General features: G+C 35.5%; 1 protein-coding gene and 1 long non-coding RNA gene across 2 annotated transcripts in view; both read right to left on the bottom strand.

Moving 5' to 3' along the window:
- Window positions 1-22,734, bottom strand: part of Hs6st (heparan sulfate 6-O-sulfotransferase) — a 114,022-nt gene that overhangs the window by 78,886 nt on the left and 12,402 nt on the right. The window contains exons 2-3 of the mRNA XM_089733315.1: window positions 9,995-10,231; window positions 4,692-4,789 (exon numbers count right to left, since the gene is read on the bottom strand). Coding sequence (XP_089589441.1) covers window positions 4,692-4,789; window positions 9,995-10,231 — 335 coding nt within the window. The remainder of the gene's footprint in view (window positions 1-4,691; window positions 4,790-9,994; window positions 10,232-22,734) is intronic.
- On the bottom strand, window positions 1,600-4,678 carry LOC149501503 (uncharacterized). Its single transcript, XR_016324257.1, has 2 exons — window positions 4,444-4,678; window positions 1,600-3,087 (listed from the first exon to the last, which is right to left on the bottom strand). It is a non-coding gene; the product is annotated as an uncharacterized LOC149501503 (long non-coding RNA).

The raw sequence follows: 22,734 nt of genomic DNA on the forward strand, positions 1-22,734 counted from the left end.
GTGGGCCGTGAGCTCGTCCACCCATCTAAGCAATAAAAAAATAAAAAAAAGCAAGAGCAGTGCTTCGCAGAGTCTACCATAAGACCGGAATCGCGACCCACTGAGCAGATGGCGAGAAAATCAGTGGGCTGTTATCTATAGGTAGATTTCTTACCTTAAGCATTGTGTCAGCTTATTGTGAGTCTATATAAGTTGATACTACTATCCTGTCTACCTTAAGCATTGTGTCAGCTTATTGTGAGTCTATATGAGCTGATATTACTACCCTGTCGAGAAGGAAATATGCGTTCAAGTTTTAGAGGGGCATGTTAACCAATGGCACCTTTGATCATATAATACATATCAACTTATATTACTATATGTTGACTATCGGCTTCCGTCATCACATAACAAGCGGTAGGCCATCATATCGCATGCCCAAACATTAACATCTTTATCAAATTCAAAACAGTTATTGTGCAAACTGCCCATAAATATGAAGAATGACCTTAATCGTGACGTTTAAAATGATATAGATAGTCAAAAAAAGGTTATGAGTTTCATGCGACCTCTCTCCGACCGAGTTCCACTTGGGAGGTCCCGTGCGCCTTCTGCTATCAAATTAATAGCTTACATGCCAACCGACGATACTAACGCCACCTTTAGCCCGTGAGAATACACTAACGACCTTCTAAGAGCATTAAAAAGCTTGTTTCAAATTGTAAGCTCCTCAACCGAGTTCTTTGTTGACACAGCTATGCATAAAATCAATTACGTCGGAATCTCCGGGTTGTTTGCTCGCTAGAGATTAAGTATAATGAATAAAATATTCAATGTGGCCGAGTGTTTGAATGGATCGTTATGTAGACACCGAGTTCGGTTCGACCTATAAGACATGAACGTAAATATAAATGACCCTTTGTAGCTCTTGTTCAGAATGTGTACACAACATCTGTGTACATAATCTACAGTCAAATGCTTATGATGTATCCAGTGTAGCACCACGCTCTATGAGTGTACGGAGAACCTTAAACAGATGGCCGACAGTACCATATATGATTGTGGAACTTTTGCTTGTTTTCAATCCGACATATTTTAGGGTGAGCCGTGCTGTTGACATTGTACTGGTAGGGATATGGCTTAAAACTAATTGTAATAATAATTTGTTCTTTTTTTTATTACTTAAGATGGGTGTACAAGCTCACAGCCTATCCGGTGTTAAGAAGTTACTAGAGCCCATAGACATCTACAACGTAAATGCGCCACCCACCTTGAGATATAAACTCTAAGGTCTCAAGTATAGTTACAACGCCTGCCCCACCCTTCAAACCGAAACGCATCACTGCTTCACGGCAGAAATAGGCAGGGTGGTGGTACCTACCCGCGCGGACTCACAAGAGATCCTACACATTTATATTATTTAGTACTAAATTTGTAATTGTAATTTGTAATCTACTCTACATTCATCAAATTTGTTGATATGCAAATATGCTAAATAATTCTAAAGCAAATTCGTTTCGCTCACGCTTTTTTTACAATAAAATCAATTTTTTCTTACACTATTTTTAATTCAAATTTATTAAAAAAAAAATCATTTTTTAGTTGAATTTCAATTTTTTCAATTTTTTTTTCTTTTTTTTTAATATTTGATTGTCATCGATCCTTAATAAGTATACCAAATTTCGAGTTAAACCGACGTTTTGAAGGGGGTCAAAATCATGTTCAAAGATTCCGTTACAAACATACATACGTCTGAAGCTAATAAAAGCGTATTAAAAAAAGCTCATCTACCTTAACAAATAACACAGGATGAACTGTATGGATATTAATTGGCCATTGAAAATCCTCTCTCTTCTCTCAAATATTTCTCATACGAAAAGGAAAAATTGAAAAAGTTGAAAAGGTACATTCGTTAAAAGTTGCCAGTGTTGCCACTCACAAAGTTTCCGTGTCGTTTGTGTAAAAATCTTACAATACCTTCTATTCCTACACGTACGATCTCATACAACGCTTATAATACATATTAATATATCATTGTGACAAAAAAAGGACCTTACATGGCTTGTTAACCGCCTAGCTCTTTTATATGTTCCAAAATATAGGGCGACTTATTTCGAGCAGATGTTTGAAACTAAATTAAAGTTAACTTAAATCATAAAGTATGTTCAAGGTTTTTTTTTCTCCATAGACTCGCAGACGTAGGCGCGACAAAGCCATGCTGTTCATATTTCATACTTAAAGGACAACAAAACCTTCAACTGTACACAAAATCTAGAGATATGTTCTTACTTTATTACAGTACGCGATTTATTATGCAAAAAAGATTAATCTTATTGGCAAAAAGCCAAGCCGACACGAGCCTGTTTTTAAAAATCACAAACTTTAAACATTACTTTTTCATAGTCCTATTCTGAGTGGCACAAAATAATTCAAAGAATGAGACTGTTGAAGGAATAAAGGAAAAAGCTGAGAATTTCACAGCGTTCGCGGCAAGGGCTGCGATCTTAGACAATGACAACATTCAACTTTATTTCGTAATAAAGTATTTCGTAAATGAAGCCATTTCCATGGTAATTCGCGGAAAGCAGAGAAAGTAATCGTTGGATTATTCTACAAATGGATATATCATTACATTCATAACGATCCTTCCATGAAATCATATTGCATACATTTTGGCTCATTAGCCACTATCGAAATGTGTACGTAATTGACGACTATTAGAACATCTTACGTTACATACAAATTCAAACATCAAATATCGATTACCATAAATTTCGTAGTCTGATTGGTCAATATAAAATTCGTTTTAAATAAGAATGCTTGCCACGTTCTAACAATCGGCCGTACATACCCCAAGGGCGCCGAACAATAGTCAGGAGAAGTGATTTGCATGATACGATGTACACGTACTGTCTATTTATGTACATTCGACACATTTACATGCCCAATACGGGACTGGGCATAGATGAAATCAAGGACGCATCCACGGCGGCGCCGCTGATGTAATCAAACGTTCCACTTGTCTCCACGCTACTCATAATAATTCATATTCAAATTCGACGCTCGAAATAATAACTAGGTACGACATGAATATCGCGGCATGAGGGCCTCAGCCACTGAAGTAGGAAACCTATGGAAATGAAACGTCAACAAAAAATTCGTGCCACTGTGACGTCATCTGGCCACAAAACATGGCGGTTTTAGTGCTGCCCAGAAGATTTTAATGTTAGTAGGTTTTATCGATAAACGTTCTTGGCTTATTTTATTTTAAATATTGTTGAGTATGAATGTATTTGTAGAATTTATACTTTAATAGGAATTAAGTATATTGTTATGTGCAAAGATGATGTGATTTAGATATTATGTGAAATCTAAGACGAGTTCGTGCTTCAAATTCTCCAAGTAAACGATATGACGATTTTTAAAATTTGCTACACTGATTTTATAAAGTTGTCGTTTGCCGCAAAACATAAAGATATGGCATAGTACAGTGCCATCAGCCCATTTCTAGCATGCTGAATGTTATCGTATTTTGAGTACGTGTTTTTCTTAGACTATTACAATCTATTTTAATTGTTTTGCTGACTCTAAAGTCCGTAACAGACTACCGCAGTGCACCTCAAGGAAGGTGCACTGCACCATTTGAATCATTCTCACTTGAAAGTGATTCAAATTTTAAACTTATCAAGGGACCGCCTGATAAAAAAAAACACCTACAGAACATTTATTCGTTAATGAAATTACAAACGTCATTCCTTGTGACTTCCTCTCTAAAATCACTTAATTATTAAATATTTAACGAATTTACAATAGTGTTTTATTCACTGCGGAATAAAACTATTTTATTTAAATAGTTCCGAAGAGATTTTGTCGGTAGCCTTTTTCCCGAAATATCTAAACAGAATGTCTAAATATGTTTTGATGACATATTTTAAAGAGGTATTTATGATTAGTGTCATGATTAATAGATTCCGACCGAAAAATGGTGTCCGATTTTTCGGATGAGGGCTCCATAATGAATTTAAATATATATATAGATAATAGTTTTGGGGCATCGACTTTCTTGAGATCCTATAAAATATATTTTAATTATTATTTTTGTATGTTTTAAGCATGATAAAACTAGAAATTTTATATAAGCAATCATATTAAATCGATATCAAAGTCAATAAATAATGTACAACCCAAAACAGACGGCCGAACTGACGTGACAATGACATTTGGCGCGCTAAACATGGCGGATTTTCGGCCTCATTAGACGGAGACGGAGACATTTACGTATATTCATGTTTCATTTTATGTACGCACTGAAATACTGTTATATTGTTTTCCTGCGAGTTAAAGTACTGAGTAAGAACGAGATAGATATATGTTTATGAGTGTGCCTTCAAAATGGGTGCTATTTATATAAGCAATTGTACGTATAGAACAATATGTCGTGTCCCTACTATATAAGTCTATGGCCTCAGCTCTTTGTCAACATGTCAAAATGGTTACCAGTACACAATGAGACACATGTGTTGCAGTTTACACAGTTTGTTACTACTCCATATAACTCCACCTCCTGACCCGAAATTTCAATGACAAAAAAATAATTACGAACGGAATATTAAGCATACTCACCCTAAAACGTTATGAGTCGTAGTAGAGTCGTCCGTGAAGAAATTTTATCACTTTCTAAATTATGTAACAAAAGGTCGGTAGGTACTTACTTCCAGCCGGTGGAGTATCTCGAAAAGAGCCATATTTCGTTGCTGTGAGGTCGAAAACAATGGCATCTTTTTCGCGCCCGTTGACAGTTGCACGGCCTCTGAAAAAGTAGTTAAATTACATCTCTGTGCAAAATGTTCACAGTTAACGAATTATTATATTTTTACAGAGTTTTATGAGAAAAGGGACATTTGCGAGCTCGATTTAAACGAGAAGGATTTTCATTTCCTCCAGTGAGCGTGAGCTCTTTGAGGGGTGCACGTACTGTGTGCGGAAATTACAAATGAAATCGGTATCGTTCGCTCGAAGAACGAACGTGCAAAGTCAGACGGACAACCGCTGTTAGCTCCCAAAAGGGTCCCTTGAAAACGCTTTAGACATAGATATCAACTTTTTTTTTTATTGCCCTTGTAGGCAGGCATACGAGCATACGGCCCACCTTATGGTGAGTGGTTACCGTCGCCGATGGACTTCAGCAATGCCAGGGGCAGAGCCAAGCCGCTGCCTACCGACTTTAAACTTTTAGTGTTTCAGAATTTCATACAGTAACTAATTGATGTTAATTACAAACATACAAAGATTTTAATATTACTGTAATAGGCATAAACAATTCGTCCCAATTATGTTTCGTGGAATTAAAATACGCGCTTTTTGCTTGTGCGATTTCTAGTTATTCAGGTAGGTAATTGTAATACTTCAATAGACATTTAATAAACACAAATATCCTGTTAATAAGATTGTTAAGACAGCAGTGTATCTGATTGATGGCTTGGAAGCACGAGTAAATACAGTCACCTCTGGGATCAAAGTAACGAATAATATTTTTTAAATCCGTACACACAAAGAACATTGTTGAAAGTATTAGAATATATATTGCTTTACAATTATTTATTTACAGTCATGCAAATGCATAAAGCTGCAGAACTAGAAACTTAACTACGAGTATATAATAAACTGACATGCAGCAATAAAACTTTAGTATTACATCGCGTGCTCACACATAAGCAGCGTTCGATATGAAAGGCATAAGTTCTATTGTAATTAACGGACTTGTAGTTTTAATGGTTCAACCACCAAACGGAACAAAACATTCCTATTCATTTCATAGTATTGTATTTAGCTCGTTAAAAATAAATTCAATTGAAATGTTTGCAGCGTATAAAAAATATTGAGTAATAAAGGGCATTGATTGAATCAGTGAGAATAATCGAGTTTGCACATGTAAAAGCGTGCAATATATTACTGAGAAATAAACAAAAATGAAGTACACTTAACAGTTTGTTTACCTTTCTTGGGTTTGTTTGCATGAGAAAAAAATAAGAAATCGCCGCGCCATTTCCAAAAAAAACATTTTCATCAAAATATCCGAAAATTTCCTATTGGTTAATTCCAGAAAGTATATAATAAAATGAAAAAAAAAAACAAATTTTAATGAAAGTTTTATCCAATGCCTTTTCCTTGTCTGTATACTAACTACATGATAATGTGTACATCATAACTGTTGCCAATTTAAGTGTTACTATACGATGACACTTATAGTGATAGATACTTAAAAATATCTATCAGAGAATTCTAAGCTAACCCATAGTCGCACATTTCGACACCAGTACGCCGAAATAAACTTTTCCCCATTAAGCCATATCAATTTCTATTTTTCGTCTCTACCTAACCCAATTTTCAAACATAAAATTCGCTGTCACGGATGCCTGAAGTTGTGCAAAAAAATGCGTCAAAACGACTCTTGATATTGTAGGCGGCGACGATGACTGCCAAAACTTGGGAGAGCGTTAAAATATTTACAGGGCGGTTGAAAACACGTGGCCTCGTTTCCAGTCTAAAAAGAGCCCTGGACGTAGTACGTATATATGTAGCTCTAAACTCATATCCAAGTCTACTATATTCCAACATTCATAGTGTCGGTACGTGATCTTACTACGAAATAGGAACTTGGTAACATTATTCAGATTTATTAAAATCAGACCAGGTTATTAAGGTGAGGATTTTATGGATAAAAGTAAATAGACTAGTGTCAGAATCCAACGAACCCTCACAAGTTAGTACCACTGTTTATACCACTGTAGCATATTTCTGTGGAGAACCAATCAAGCATTCCAATAGATAGGACAGATGTTGTGCCCTTATTCTGTGGTCTCGAGGTTCATGGGGTGCCTATGAGCCCGACAATCGCTTAGCATCAGATAGCATCATGGTGGTACGACTTCTTATGAGTCCGTACGGGTAGGTACCACCACCCTGCCTATTTCTGCCGTGAAGTAGTAATGCGTTTCGGTTTGAAGGGTGGGACAACCGTTGTAACTAACTATACTGAGACCTTAGAACTTATATCTCAAGGTGGGTGGCGCATTTACGTTGTAGATGCCTTTCGGCTCCAGTAACCACCTAGCACCAGGTGGGCTGTGAGCTCGTCCACCCATCTAAGCAATAAATAAATAAAAGGAAATAAAAGATAAGAGGAAAAATCGTCTGCCCGTTTGTTACCAAAATAATAATGATAATAATAAGAAACGTTCCTGGTTATTTGATTTACGTGCTAAACACTCTTATTTAAGATACCTACATCTCAATATTAAGATACCTACTATAGCGATTTACTATTACATACATAACTGTATTTTTTGAAGTGCAACTAATTATAATATATACGACCTCTTTGTATTCTCAAATTTTGTACCATTTGTGTTATAAAGGTATTTATTTACATTGCCGACAATATAACGAATTTTACATACTGGACTAAATTGAGTTTACTGTAGACTAGCGACCCGCCCTCGCTTCGCTTCGGAAACATTAAATTTTACTATTGATAGCTGAGTCCCGCGATGTTACCCGCGGTTATTGTCGTACCGCGGGTGATGCCGCGAGGCGAAGTTAGTCTAAAAAAAGTTACTCATTATATCATCAGCTACCTATCAATGAAAGTCTCGTCAAAACCGGTCCAGCCGTTCCGGAGACTAGCCGCAAAAACACACAGACAGACAGACAGACAAAAATTATAAAAAATGTTATTTTGGTGTATGTACCGTATATATATTCATATGCATATAGTAAAAAGCGGTTATTTCAATATTACAAACAGACACTCCAATTTTATTTATATCTATAGATTTGAATAAACCACCTCGATCAAAACACTTGTGTGACCATTACTATCTAAACAAAAAGGCTTTTCACCGAACGAAACTTAAACAAAATAACACTTCTCTGGTTTTCGTGTGTTGTAGACACAAGGTTTAATTTCGCGCATTTTTTTGTCATTATATTATTATATTATTTACATTATTATATTATTTACGTCGTTTCGAATAATTTACCGTCTACTGTACAACCGTAAAATATCCGCCACATCGGAAAAAATATAGAAACGTTAGATTAAACAGTAAAGGTAGTCCTCAAGTAATATATTGTTTTAATTGGCTATTTATATACGTGTTGAGTACAACACATTAGTACCGTAACTTTCAACATTCTTTTCTCAGTATTTATTTCTTATTCTGAAATCTGTACAGAAATTACAAAGTAAAAAATATTTACGTTCTGAAAAAGCATATACGAAGGCGAATCGGCTTCATTAAGTACGTTTTTTTCCAGTTTATGAAAGACAAAAAAAAGTACATATGTACATCAGAAAAGCAATGTATTAAAATGAAATCTAAACAACAAATAACACAATCTAAATGTAATAATCTATATAAATTATTAAACAGATATACTGAGATTTTCATTACAGAAAAGAGCCACATTACAAAAGAAATAGGTATCATATTAAATTATATCTCGGAAGCGTGAATGATATACCATTTTGTAGTTGAGGGCCATCGTGAAAGAAGCTACTTGTGTCAATTTATATTCAAATCGACTTTATTACAGTGGAATATCAATGAGATACGCCCAGGATACGTGGCGCTGTTACATGGGGAGTTTTCTGTTATGTACCTAGATATGTACTCTATGTATGGTGTCTATGTACTCTCGCATGCACACGAACGATAACAATTAATATAATAATCACTATTTAGAAACGGTACTGTTTATCTTTTGTTTTGCAGAGACCTTATGAATTAGATGTTATTTAAAAACAAGTTTTTCGGTAATCGTCTTAGTAGTAAAACCTATGATTGTGATTTTACTTATTATTTTTCTTTATCTGCTTTCATAGCGGAGCGTGAACGAGTTTCATTAGTTATTAATAAACAAAATATGTCTTTCATCTTATACCTTTAAACGAGCAATTCTTGTATATTAATATATATGTATATAACCTGAATCTCGGAAACAGCTCCAACGATTTTCATAAAATTTAGTGTACAGGGGATTTCGGGGGCGATAAATCGATCTAGCTACGATTTATTTTCAGAAAATGTTGTTTTATTCGTGTTTTCAATAATCAACTCTTCCCGACATCTATTGGCGAATAATGATACTATTTTTCTTAATTGAGGGCAGCTAACCGTTTTAAAGACACAACAAGATGGCGTTATAAAAAAAATCTAGTTATTTTTTAATAACGTATTTTTAGATAGAGCCCTTTAGTCCCAATTTTCATAAATATCTCAGAAATACCCCATAACTCGTTTCCATTATGAATGAGCTAAGTCACACAAAACTTTGAAAGTCATACGAGTCTCGCACAATATTGCTAATTCAAGCCGCTACGTTTGAAACGGGCTTAGTCCTTTGAGGCCGCGTCGCTTAAGTAATCGAAATATACCGCGCTCGAGTAACAAATAGATACGAACGTCGAAAAAGGTGTTCGAAACGGCCCGGTGCAGAGCTGCGTCAGCGGAATCAGCGCGGAAGTCAGGGTGCGAGCGTGATGTGAGATTTTCTTTGAACACTCCATCAATTCTGCCGCGTCACCGCACGCGCTCTTACTGTAATAGCCCTCGCTGAGTAAGCTCGCACCGCTTCACATGTCTGTCACGTTTCTCGTAGATTTTTCATGGAGATTTTCACATCCGAAACCGATAGAGCAGACTGCGTTTCAGGATTCAGTTGATTTCGTCCTGACTCCTTCGATGTTCGTAACATTATAATATAGTGTATCTCATCAAAATCGATTCAGTTAAAAAATATGTCTCAAAAAGAAGTAGCTCTTAGGATTCAAACAGATGACCGGTTTTACCGTGAGTTCTTTGACGAGTAAAACTTGCCAATAGCATGTTTTCAAGCCATTAATCTTTAGTCTCGTCTGCAGTCAATATTCTTAGAAACTAAAAGATACATTACCTGTACGTGAACGCGCCCTACGTGCGGAATGAAAGCTGGTAGAATTAATAAGACTTACCTTTAGATCTAGGTCCATAACCAGGTGTCTTCCGAACGATGTGCCACCGGTTTTCTGTATGTGCAAGAAGACCATGACATCGTGAGCGTTGAGGTCGAACCTAAAGTCGTCATGCAGCACCTCATCGTAAGAGAGGCCTGGCTGAGCGATGACCTCAGGCAGTGGCCGGCCCAGACTTTCAGAGTATGTAAGGGCCAATGGTTCCGAGATCCGTTCCCTTTGTGACAACGCACACACCTGCCAACAAATAAACGTACTTTAATAAAACATATTATACATACTTATGAAGTCGTCGTGGCTTAAGAGATAAGACGTCCGGTGCATTCGTGTTGAGCGATGCACCTGTGTTCGAATCCCAGGCGGGTACCAATTTTTCTAATGAATTACGTACTCAACAAATGTACACGATTGACTTCCACGGTGAAGGAATAACATCGTGTAATAAAAGTGAAACCCGCAAAATTTTAATTTGCGTAATTACTGATGGTAGGACCTCTTGTGAGTCCGCGCGGGTAGGTACCACCGCCCTGCCTATTTCTGCCGTGAAGCATTAATGCGTTTTGGTTTGAAGGGTGGGGCAGCCGTTGTAACTATACTGAGATCTTAGAACTTATATCTCAAGGTGGGTGGCGCATTTACGTTGTAGATATCCATGGGCTCCAGTAACCACTTAACATCAGGTGGGCTGTGAGCTCGTCCAACCATCTAAGCAATCAAAAAAAACAAAAAAAACTATACATTTTCGTGTTCCGAAATCGGGAACTTAAGCTTATAAAACTTTTCGTCTTCGTCTTTTGCTTGGACGAACAGACAAGCTCATTTCATTCGTTCTTAGTACATTCCTAAACACTAAGTATTTTCATAGAAAAAGTCAGTAAATAGGAAGAAATTCTTAAATATCGCATTTCCGACTTTTATACACAAGATAGGTACGTACCCCTATGTGACCTCAGTATATTCGACTATCTACTATAAATTGCCGATTAGTGGGTCATAGTCGTAGATTTTAACATTCGCCCCTAACAAGCAAAGCACCACTCAACAATCACATAATTAGTACAGCTACTGATTAAATAAGTGGAACAGTACTTAGCGCCCTTGTCGTGAGTTCTATTTCCAAATCAGCCAAACATTCGTGTGACGAAGGTTTATCTGCTCTATATCTGGATGTTTAATATATTAAACGATATCAATCTCTGGTTTTCATAGTACAGAGGATCCTAGTTTGAGGCTAGTTGACTGTGTGTGATTTACTTTTTTTTAATGCTTCGATGGGTGGTCGAGTTCACGGGCCACCTGATGTTAAGTGGTTATCGGAACTCATAGATATCTACAACGTAAATGCCGCCACTTACCTTGAGACTGGAGTTCTAAGGTCTCACTTTTAACAGTACAGCGTCTGCCTCCGCCCTTCAAACCGAAACGTATTACTGCTTCACGGCATAAATAGGCAGGGTGGTGGTTGGTACCTACCCGTGCGGACTAGCAAGACGTCAATCAGTAATTACGAAAATTATAATTGATTTTTATTACAAGTGGAAGTCAATCGTGAACATTTGTTAAGTGCGTATTTCATTGGAAAAATTGGTACCTGCCGTCGGTTATTCTTTAGGCCACAACGACTTCGACTTTACTTAAAGATTTCTTATTATTATTATAATTATCACATTACTGAGCTATTGCACCATTATATTTTTTTACTCTGCTCCAAAATAACTCATACCCAAATTAAATTGAGAAAAAAACAAAAAAATTAAAACCGTTAAAGGGGATTTCTTCAATCGTTACTTTATTGAAATACGTAAGACCTCTTCTCGCCCTTGAAAGTTTCCCGGGCTCCGTGCCCCCTGTAGACGCGACCCCTACTTAATCGAAGTCAACTCGGCATTAAGGGGAATATTGATTTAGACATCTCTATTAGCAATAAGATTGATGCTGTGCTCCTGCTTCTAACAAAACGTTATGTATACCAAAATATTTGCATGGAATCATATTTTACTTAAAGAAAGCTCGCTGTGTACAATAGATTAAACCTAAAATAACTGTTCTCTCCGGGCGTAGCTGAAATAGTCCTATCAGGCTAATAGGCTATACCAGGAATAGGTAGGAAAAAAAGAAAGAAAAAAGGTAAGTAATTAGGCCAATAAACAAAAGTGAATACCTAATTACTTAATCAATAATTATAACTAACATTAACATTAATAATACAAGGGCCAAGCCAGTTCCTACTGCAAAATAATGTTCAGCATTTCACTACCGGACGCACTATTACTCTGAAAGATAGTCTGACCTTAAGTGGCCGATTGTTCTAGTTAATCAGATTGGGGACATTTTCTTAGCTATTAACTAATATATCTTCGAACAAATCATTGTAACCAAAACCCGAATACAAACTTACATCTCTAAGAACTACAAATGTGAAAATTTTTATTTATTTATTTATTGCTTAGATGGGTGAACGAGCTCACAGCCCACCTGGTATTAAGTGGTTACTGGAGCCCATAGTCATCAACAGCGTAAATGCGCCACCCACCTTGATATAAGTTCTAAGATCTCAAGTATAGTTAAAACGGCTGCCTCACCCTTCAAACCGAAACTGCAATAAATTCCCGGAGATATCTCAGAGCTGGTGAATTTTTCAAAACGTTTCCGGCATTTACTCAAGCAATAGATTCGAAGATCTTAATTTGAACGAGAAATTAATGAATTGAAAACAATTTTTTACCGAGCGTTTCCTTTGAATGTCGTTTTACGAATCGCCTTAGGGCAAATAACGCTTTTTTTCTTCGTTAATATTCAACCGCCGTTTATGTAGAAGTCGTGTCAATGTTTCCTTTTTAACAGAAAGAAGGAGACAGAGTTCACGTCGGTTAAACTGTTCATTGGGTAAATATTTATTTATCGCGTCTACAAACTTGGAACCGAATCGAGAACAATAATTTTATACAAAGAACAAAACAATGCTAAGTTAGCCCTTTCCCCTATTTCTACCATAACCAAATATGCTTCTCGACTTGACAGTTAAGACAATAACGACTGTTATGCCAGTTTTGTTAATGCTAGTGAAACATTACAGCGCCTAAGGCTTCGATGACCGTTTTACATCAGACGTGTATAGGGCTCGTCAGCGTAATTGGATAGTAATTTAAATTATCACAATTCCCCTTAAACAATTTCGTTCTAGTTTCAAACGTGGCAACGTGGATGGCTCAAACCCATAATAGTAGTCATCTAAGGTTTGTATATAAATGGACTCGGATCAAGAGGGTAACAACACAAAAGGGCGCTACTCTTACCCCACTTATTTGTTCGCCTAATGAAGTGGGTGAGGGCTTTTCACTCCACAAACACAGACGAAATGTACTGTACATGTGGATGTACAGCTGCGATCATTAGTGTTACTGGAATCAAAGTTTTATATTCTTTTTTTTCTGCCAATATCTACGCATGCGGTCTATGTATATTCACATGTTTCCGATGTAGAAAATAACAATAAAGCTTAAATTTATATCATAACGTATATCGTCGAAATTAGAAGGACTCGCGATATACAGTAAAATCTATGTGAACAACAAAACTGTAACTGAAGTCTGTAGTACCTTGAAGATATGAAAAAAATCGCCTTATTTGTCTAGTGGTTGATGATTTTGACAGCTGTACCATTGACGAGATTTGATACCTGGTTGATATCTGTATATACCTAGTAATTGTGTAAACGTGAAAGTTTGTGTTTCAAGGTTTTTTACTTAAATTATGCAAAAGCGGAACTTGTTTTGACGAGTTCTCGCAGAAATATAGTTTACCTGAATTAACACGGTATTTTTGTGGTAAACGATATGACAAGAGCATTCTCGATTATAAATTCATGTTTCTTATATAAGTTTCTACTAAATGATAAGACATCTGGAGCATTCGTGTTGAGCGATGAGAGCAAATCCCAGGCGTGTACAAATTTTTCTAATGAAATACGTACTCAAAAAAATATGTTCACGATTGACTTCCACGGTGAAGGAACAAGGTGAACATCGTGTAATAAAATCAAACCCGCAAAATTATAATTTGCGTAATTACTGGTGGTAGGACGTCTTGTGAATCCGCGCGGGTAGATACCACCTCCCTGCCTATTTCTGCCGTGAAGCAGTAATGCGTTTCGGTTTGAAGGATTGTGCAGCCGTTGTAACTATACTTGAGACTTTAGAACTTATATCTCGAGGTGGGTGTCGCATTTACGATGCAGATGACTATGGGCTGCAGTAACCACTTAACACCAGAAAAAAAAAGAAAAATAATATCTATTTGTACTGACTGCTGACAAACACCTTAGAAGATATTCAAGTTTTTGTCTACGCTGTTCAAAGTAAGCACATTTGACGGGCGCGGTATTGTTACCTAAGCGACAATATGTAACAAAAAAAAAAACGATTTACTTCACAACCGATATGGTTGTGGACCGTACTTCGGTATGTCACATCGAAACTGTGCCATTGAACTGTAATTTTCTGCCGCAAAATGCAAATGTTTTACAGTTTGTGGAAAAATCATTAAACACTGCAATTTATATTTCGTGTTTCGAAGTGAACGGAAACATTCTCATAGTAATGTATACGAGCTCATGATAACCCATCAACGATTCGCAGTAAAAAAAATTATCATTAATTAAAACTACATTTATTTTACAAATGTATTACGTCAATACAATTTATTTTCAACACGAAAATAATACGCTACTTATCGGTGATAACTTATTTAATTTTGTAAAAATGCAAAATATTACAAGATGAAACTTCCATAATATCATGATTTAAAACTATGAGGGGCATGTTCAAAATATCACCTACCAAACATTATTTGCTGTACATCTGAATAAAAAACACCCTTTGATGAAAGTACCGTACCTGCAGTAGGTAACAGATACCTATATGATTTCATTTATAAAAAAACATGTATCATCTTTATAATTCGTAACAGATATCGTCTTCTGGCATTAAAACTGTATACATAATCTCAAAACTGTGTGATATTTTCATCTTTGCAACAGTTTTTTTTTACCAGATAAATTATCTGTCTTTAAAGTAAGATAAAATTATGTATTAATTTTATTAATAGTAGTCAAACTATAGGTAAAGTGAAAGAGAAAAAAAACTAAACTAACCTACGCTCTTTTGACAGTATTTATGAGAAAAATACTGGTGATACCAAATGACTATGCACATTAACTCAATTTCGAATATTTTTGGATATTGTACACTTTAAATGCGAAAAGACGATGTAAGTTACGCACAGTAAATCGATCAAAGCGATTCGAATCGGATTACAAGCTCTTGACGCACTCGAGAAACTTGACCGGGCGCCAGATATTAAATCCTCTCTCTGTGTTACATGATACTGTAATAAGTAAATGTATGCAGCTTTATTCTAGGTACTTTTCGCAAACATGTCCAATGAGTATGAAGTTATGAACTTTTAGAAATTTCTGGAAGATGCAATAATTTGAAACTGCTGGTTTTTATTAGATTTCGGGGCTGACGATTAAGGGAAGATCTTTCACCGAGCGTGAGCGTTTTTGTTCGTTACAACGACGGACCGAAGTTTTTGTTTTTAATACGCTTTTATTAGCTTCAGACGTATGTAGGTATGTTTGTAACGGAATCTTTGAACATGATTTTGACCCCGGATTAACTCGAAATTTGGTATACTTATTAAGGACCGATGACAATTCAATATTTAAAAAATAATTGAAAAAATTGAAATTCAATTAATAAATGAAAAATAAATAATAGTTTAAAAAACTAACAAAAATACGCTTTTATAAAAAAAACAACTAAAAAATAGAAACTAAAATTTTAATATTTATAACTACTTATACCATGCACCCACGCTTTTTTTACAATAAAATCATTTTTTCTCACACTATTTTTAATTCCAATTTATTAAAATTTATTTTCTATTTTTTAGTTGGATTTTCTATAAAAGCGTATTTTGTTACTTTTATTTATTTGATAGAGAGATTGCTTGTTGTCTGAAGGTCTTTCCAACTTTACCAGAAAGTGTGGACGAACACGGTAACAGACAGAATGCGACCAAATGTTTTCAGTCGAACTTATATAATATTTAAACTCATCGTGAAAATAGCGTTGGCGAGATTCAGCTTCTTATCAAAAACTCTATTCTATAATAGCCGCCGCTACACTAAACACCACCCGACGCGGTTATAAAAAAAAAGATACATAAGTTTTTTAAATCAATTGAATTGTTCTACCTATACATACAAAGTAGAAATGAGGTCATTGAGCGAAGACAACACTTTTAACCGGTGACCCATACGTATGTGAAATATAATAATATATCTATTTATTCAAATAACCAGGACTAATTATATTAGTACAGCTCTTAAAATAATGTTAGTTTAAAAAAAAAACGATTATGTAGTTTTATAATTAAAATAAATAAATATGCAAATCACTTTTGACACATCCCATGAAAAACGGCGCAACATCAATTCAAATATACACAATCCAACCTACTACTGGCGATCATTTTCAATAGGGCTGTTTGAATCAAAACAGTCAGTGAGTGCTCTGAGGAATTGTTCAAGATGATACCGGCATCTCGTTTTTACCATCGCACCACCCGCCACCGGAGTAAAGTTCATCCATACTACCTAGAACCACTGCGGTCATCCACAGTGCGTTTCCAGAGGTCTTTTTTGCTACGTACCATCCGGATATGGAATGAGCTCCCCTCCACGGTGTTTCCTGAGCGCTATGACATGTCCTTCTTCAAACGAGGCTTGTGGAGAGTATTAAGCGGTAGGCAGCGGCTTGGGTCTGCCCCTGGCATTGCTGAAATCCATGGGCGACGGTAACCACTCACCATCAGGTGGGCCGCATGCTCGTCTGTCTACTAGGGCAATAAAAAAAAAAAGTCAAGTACAAATAAATTTATTTCAAATTCAATGTCAGTTAACTCCCTCTATCAACGATTCCAAACAGAATCGGTCTTGAGAAGAAACCAAATTCGCCGTAACAGACTCAGCGAGCTGCCAAAACCACTTGACTGCGTTCTTAAATCTACGAGCACGTTGTAATTAAACGCTTTGCGGGATCATTTTGAAATGGTGCACACGCAGCCGCATAAGAACGAACTCAGTTCGAATTGCCGCCAACGCAATGATTGTTTTAGTTCACATTATTGCAAATCAGATTGCGAATCCGTCAATATGTTATTCAAGTACACTATTTCCCAAAATTATTAAATTTGGAATTTTAACGTCTATATTATTATTTTTATTGCCCTTGTAGGCAGACGAGCATACGGCCCACCGAATGGTGAGTGGTTATCGTCGCCCATGGACTTTAGCATTGCCAGGGGCAGAGCCAAGCCGCTGCCTAACTCCTGTACTCAGGAGAAGTAAACTTAAGTAAAATTTTTTAGATAGAATAAGGGGAATTTTTAATTGGTCCTCTGTTTAAAATTCAAGTAAACTAAATCTCCCGACTAATAATCCACTACATATCAGATAAATGACTGCATAACAAATTAACTACTTGATTACCTAAACATATTTTATTAAAAAACTTATAAAATTAATCAAAATTAGATGGCCTTTTTTATCTAATTTACAACGAAAATCTAGCTGAAACCACTAATATACAGATTGTTAAGACAAAATTACTCGCCGTATAACAAAAATACTGATTTTCACACTAAATTAACCATCTTACCATCAACGGAATTTCCAAAATCTTTTTCTAAAACTGCATAAAAAATAATGTATGTTTACATTATCAAATTACATTCCACGAATACTACTAATATGGTACAAAATATTATGAATAACAACATTTGTGTTGATGTACCCAAACACCTACAATACAAATTCCATTGTATTATATCATTTTCAAAGGCGGCATTTATCGACCCTGTTAATCAAATCCTTGACTGTGCGCAAAGCAATACGTCGCCCGAAGATATTCATGATTCAAGCCAACCTAAAACACACCGTACATAATATCTGGCGCTTATTACACGCCCTAACACAAAGTTTCGAATTTCCTATGTTGACATGAGCAACATGACAAAAACCACAACGCGTCCTAATTGCTCACTTTGTGGAGGGATTACTACTCTCTTAATTATCCTTATGTTTATCTTAATGTTATTATCGGGCCTTTCTATTCCGTTTCGCGGAAACAGCCTACCCAGTTTTGAATATGGGTTAAGTAGGTATTTTACAAAACCTTCTAATAAAGTTTGTTTCGACTAAACAAATGAATTAATGGGATATTCGCGTGCATTGGTGCAAGAGTTTGAAGTTTTGGCTACGTCTTTGTGTGTTTTTAATTTCATCTAAAATCATTTCACCTTTTGTTTTGTTTTTGCTTAGATGGGTGGACGAGCTCGCAGCTCACCTGGTGATTACTGAAGCCCATAGACATCTACAACGTACGCCACCTACTACCATCACTACGTGCGCCCCCCACCTTGAGATAAGTTCTAAGGTCTCAGTATAGTTACAACGGCTGCCCCACGAACCGAAACGCATTACTGATTCACGGCAGATATAGGCAGGGTGATGGTACCTACGCCTGCGGACTCACATGAGGTCCTACGACCAGTAAAAATTACAGCCTTCTCCGTTGTCATTCCCTATATTCCCTGAACGAATATTGAGTGCACAAATATGATTACTTGTTTAACTGGAATAAACCTTAGTCAACTGATCACTAGATTGTCCTGAGTTATTGCGGTATTTATCCGTTAGGCATTTGGTCAGTGGGCCGGGCTGTAGGCGTTCCTGGCCAAGTGTTATCCTGTCTATTTATTACCGATTCAGTTAACGATAGATCCGACCCGACAGGCTCAAACACCACTCCATTACTGGGCATAGGCCGTGGACGCGTGCGGCGTGCGAAGAACCACAACTCCTTGTCTTACCAACGCTAAGCGATCGTATGCCCATAACGAGTACTCACACTTGAATTTCGAGTTACCTTGGCCCCGCCTGCAGGATTCTACGAACTGAATTAATTAAAAAAAGTTGTGTGCGATGAAGAATGTCTTTTTAATTTATTGTTTCACTGAGAGAGTAAAATTCATAGAGCTAATCTACAATTTAAAGCAACAGAATCGGTTACATAATTTTAGTTATTACGCAGTTACTATATTACTAGAGGTCCCGCAGTAGTCGAAATTCGACTATAATTAATTAGAATTGTAAGTTTGTACACTATTATGATTGTATTTTATACTTCTATAATCACAAATTTCCCCAAGACTACACTATAAAAAACATTAACAAAGACAAACAATGAGACTTTTTGGCGGGAACGCGAGGAGTGAAGTTGTGTGATTTGTTTTATTTTGTCTATTTTGTGTTTCTTCGGGTTTAAATGTGTAATAATGGTGGTTTATTAACTGTTTAATATCTGTGAAAGTGCACAAATGTGGGAAAATGAAACAAAGCTGCTGGACGTAACTTCTCGGGATCCTCCAAAAACCCACTGAAAAAATCTTAGTAAATGACCACCATTTTACTGAGATTATATTTCATTCCATTTCATTTCATTTAATTTCATCCCAGTTGATTAATGTCACAAATAATAATTAATTGTCTTCGTTTCATTTCATTTCACTCCATATTATCATTTTTCATAAAAATAAGAACATAAATTAAAATAAGACATGACTTAAAGGTCTTAGCTACCAGGTCATAAAATCTCTTAAAAAAAAAAAAAGACAAACAATATTTAATCTATACTCAATTTGACAACAGACGTCAAGAACAAAATAGATAGTATGCATGCGTGTGTGCGTCAAAGACATGGTATGTAGTGTGTGTAATGTTTTCTTTATTGATTTAATGTATCTTTTATGTATAATTTAAAAAAAATATTAGCTTTGTGCACTTCTCTATATTCTGTATAAGTGTGGAAAATTTCATACTCCTCCGTCAACGCAATTTTCGTAAAAAGGGATACAAAGTTTTTGCTTCGCGTATTAATATATAGATTCTAAGTAATTCGTACTAACTAAATAGGCTGTGATTTATTGATTATATTATTAAGTAATGAATTTGACATGGCACCACCTACATTTAGAATTTATTTTAATAGCGCCGAGGTTTCCGATTTCCACCATCCGCCAACGATAGACGAACGCCACGGCATGTCTTTTCGCAATGAATGGGTATATTGACTTGTATAATTTATAACTAGTGAAACAGAAACACGTAGCATACTGATTAATGTTGATTATGTGATACACAGCCAAATTTTTGAAATGACTTGCAGATCACGTCTACAACGTGGAGGGTACAAGTACAGAAAACTTCGCTGAAGTGCCTAAAACAACTTTACAAACAAACAGATACATATTAACCTATCATTCAATCAGGAGGTATAGCTTTTTGGTTGAATATTACGCCATCCCATTGCTTTTGTACCTCTTTTTATGAATGTTGTATGGTTAGACTAGTATGGAATGCAGCTAGTTTGGCGGTAGTCAGGGGAAGGAGGACGAAGAAATAGGAAGGAAAATAAGGTGCAGGTACTACAATGAACAAATAATTAGGAAATAGGGAATTAGAAAAGTAACAAAAGGTCCTAAGCCAGATTGTCTATTTTTCTGTGAGATCTAAAAAGCTCAACTATACATTTCGAATAGATAGTACATCTATTCAGAAATAACTGAAGGTAGTCATCTCGATCGATAGGGGTGCGGAAAGGAGACGGAAAATCGTGGGCCAAAAATGTAATAACTTGGAATGTAGTCTAAAAAATTTGTCATATTTTTTTATATAAGAATATAAAAAATCACCTCAATCCTCTTTCTGGGACCGGAGAAAAATGAGAAAGTTAGTTTTTGTCGGTATAACGGTGTGATCGATTTAATTAATCGATTACAGGACTAAAAAGAAAAACATTGCACTAGGTAATTAATGCAAAGTAATTAAATGAGCGATTTATACTTGTTGTATACAAGTGCGGTATACGCCGGATTTAATTGCGATTATATACATAAATGAAGAAAAAGTCTAATATTACTTAACAAAGTAATATGATTATCGATTTCAAATCGATTAAAATCGATTGTATTTTTGATTACAGCTTTGACAGTAAGCTGACATGACGTTTGTTCATAGATTATACAATTATTTTTTGGCGCTTGTTGGTTTTTTCTGCTTTACTCGTTTTGTATCTTCGACGCATTTTGAGTGTGTATTTATCGGGCTGTTTTTATATTTTCAACGATCACTGCTTTATTATTACGGATTCCAACTCTGCCAGCCTTGTACGACAATTGCTTCTACACTGGACACCGAAGATCGCTCACACGTTTGACTTGAAATTGTTGCATTGGATACTGTTGAAATTATGGATCGCTGTGTGAATTGTGGGATAGCAATTCCATATTCCATACCTGATATATATCATTGATAATCATTCATAATATGACATTTAAAAGATTATCCAATGGATATAATAAACATTTACTTATGCTTAAATAAGTTATTATTCAGCTCTTTTAAAGAGATTGTAACATAACTAACTTTAACTAAATCTTTATTAACTCGGCTCTCAGATTAAGAAAACTTTTATAATTTTCAGCAAGGTACTGATAAATCTGAATCTATTAATTCATATTAGTTTCATCACGTTACATTCGTGCCCAAAAATGTATGTAATCGTTTCAGTCTCCTTTCTTACCTATGTCTATGGTACTAGTCTATGGTCTACTCAGTTAACATTATTTCATTATTTATTGTATTAGTTCCTTTATTTAATTTTTATTTTATATTAGTAGTTGACAATTTTAATTTTAATAATTTTAATTCTGTTTCATTTGATTTGATTTTATTTTTATTTATTTTGATTTAAATATTATGTTGTATGAGAAATTTTACGGGCTTAAGTTGCCTGAAATAAAAGCATTTTTATTTTTTTTAACCAATAACTGACATTTAACAGGTGAACGTTAATATCCTAATTATAGAAACTCGACACAAAGCCTCTTCGATAGTCAAATCATGACATGACATGACATGATGTAAAATTGGTTTAAAAAAGTACAACGGAATGTATTTTTGAATAAAATAAAATTGAAAGTCTTTTTTTATAGATTTTTTTATTTCAATACCTAACAGAAGTGTGTTTGTATAGTATATTAACGATTTACAGAAAAATAATACGATTAGATAGATTTATTTTCCTATTGGTTTTTTTTTTTGGTCATCGCAGAACATTTGAATAGATTTAAATGATTATCAGCGAATGATAGATTAAATATTTATAATTGTGAATAAAAAACACATCAATCTTCTAAACCTTATTTCTGGGTCTGCGAAAACGGAAAATCGAGAAGTAGTAAAACATTTTTCAATGATTTCCTTCGTAACTTCAGAACCAATTTAATATCAGATATTTTCAAATTGATAAATAATATGGGCCTAATACGTTCATGATAAACGAAAAACACCGTCTAATAAAATGCCCGCACGAATTATTAATTCCATAATTACTGGAAGTAGGGCATCGGTGATTTGAGCCCGCAGGGGTAGTTTCCACCACCATATTTCTAGCGACAAGCACGAAAAAATCATTTCGACTTGCAGTATGAGACCACCGTCACACTACAATAATATGAAGACTTTGATAACTTCGATGTCGGAACTCAAGTTACCCACCCTAGCACGTTTTGATATCATGGAATCTGGTAACTTCACCCAATGTAGATAGTGA

Source organism: Bombyx mandarina, chromosome 15, assembly GCF_030267445.1.
Source record: "Bombyx mandarina strain Sakado chromosome 15, ASM3026744v2".
Taxonomy (NCBI): domain Eukaryota; kingdom Metazoa; phylum Arthropoda; class Insecta; order Lepidoptera; family Bombycidae; genus Bombyx; species Bombyx mandarina.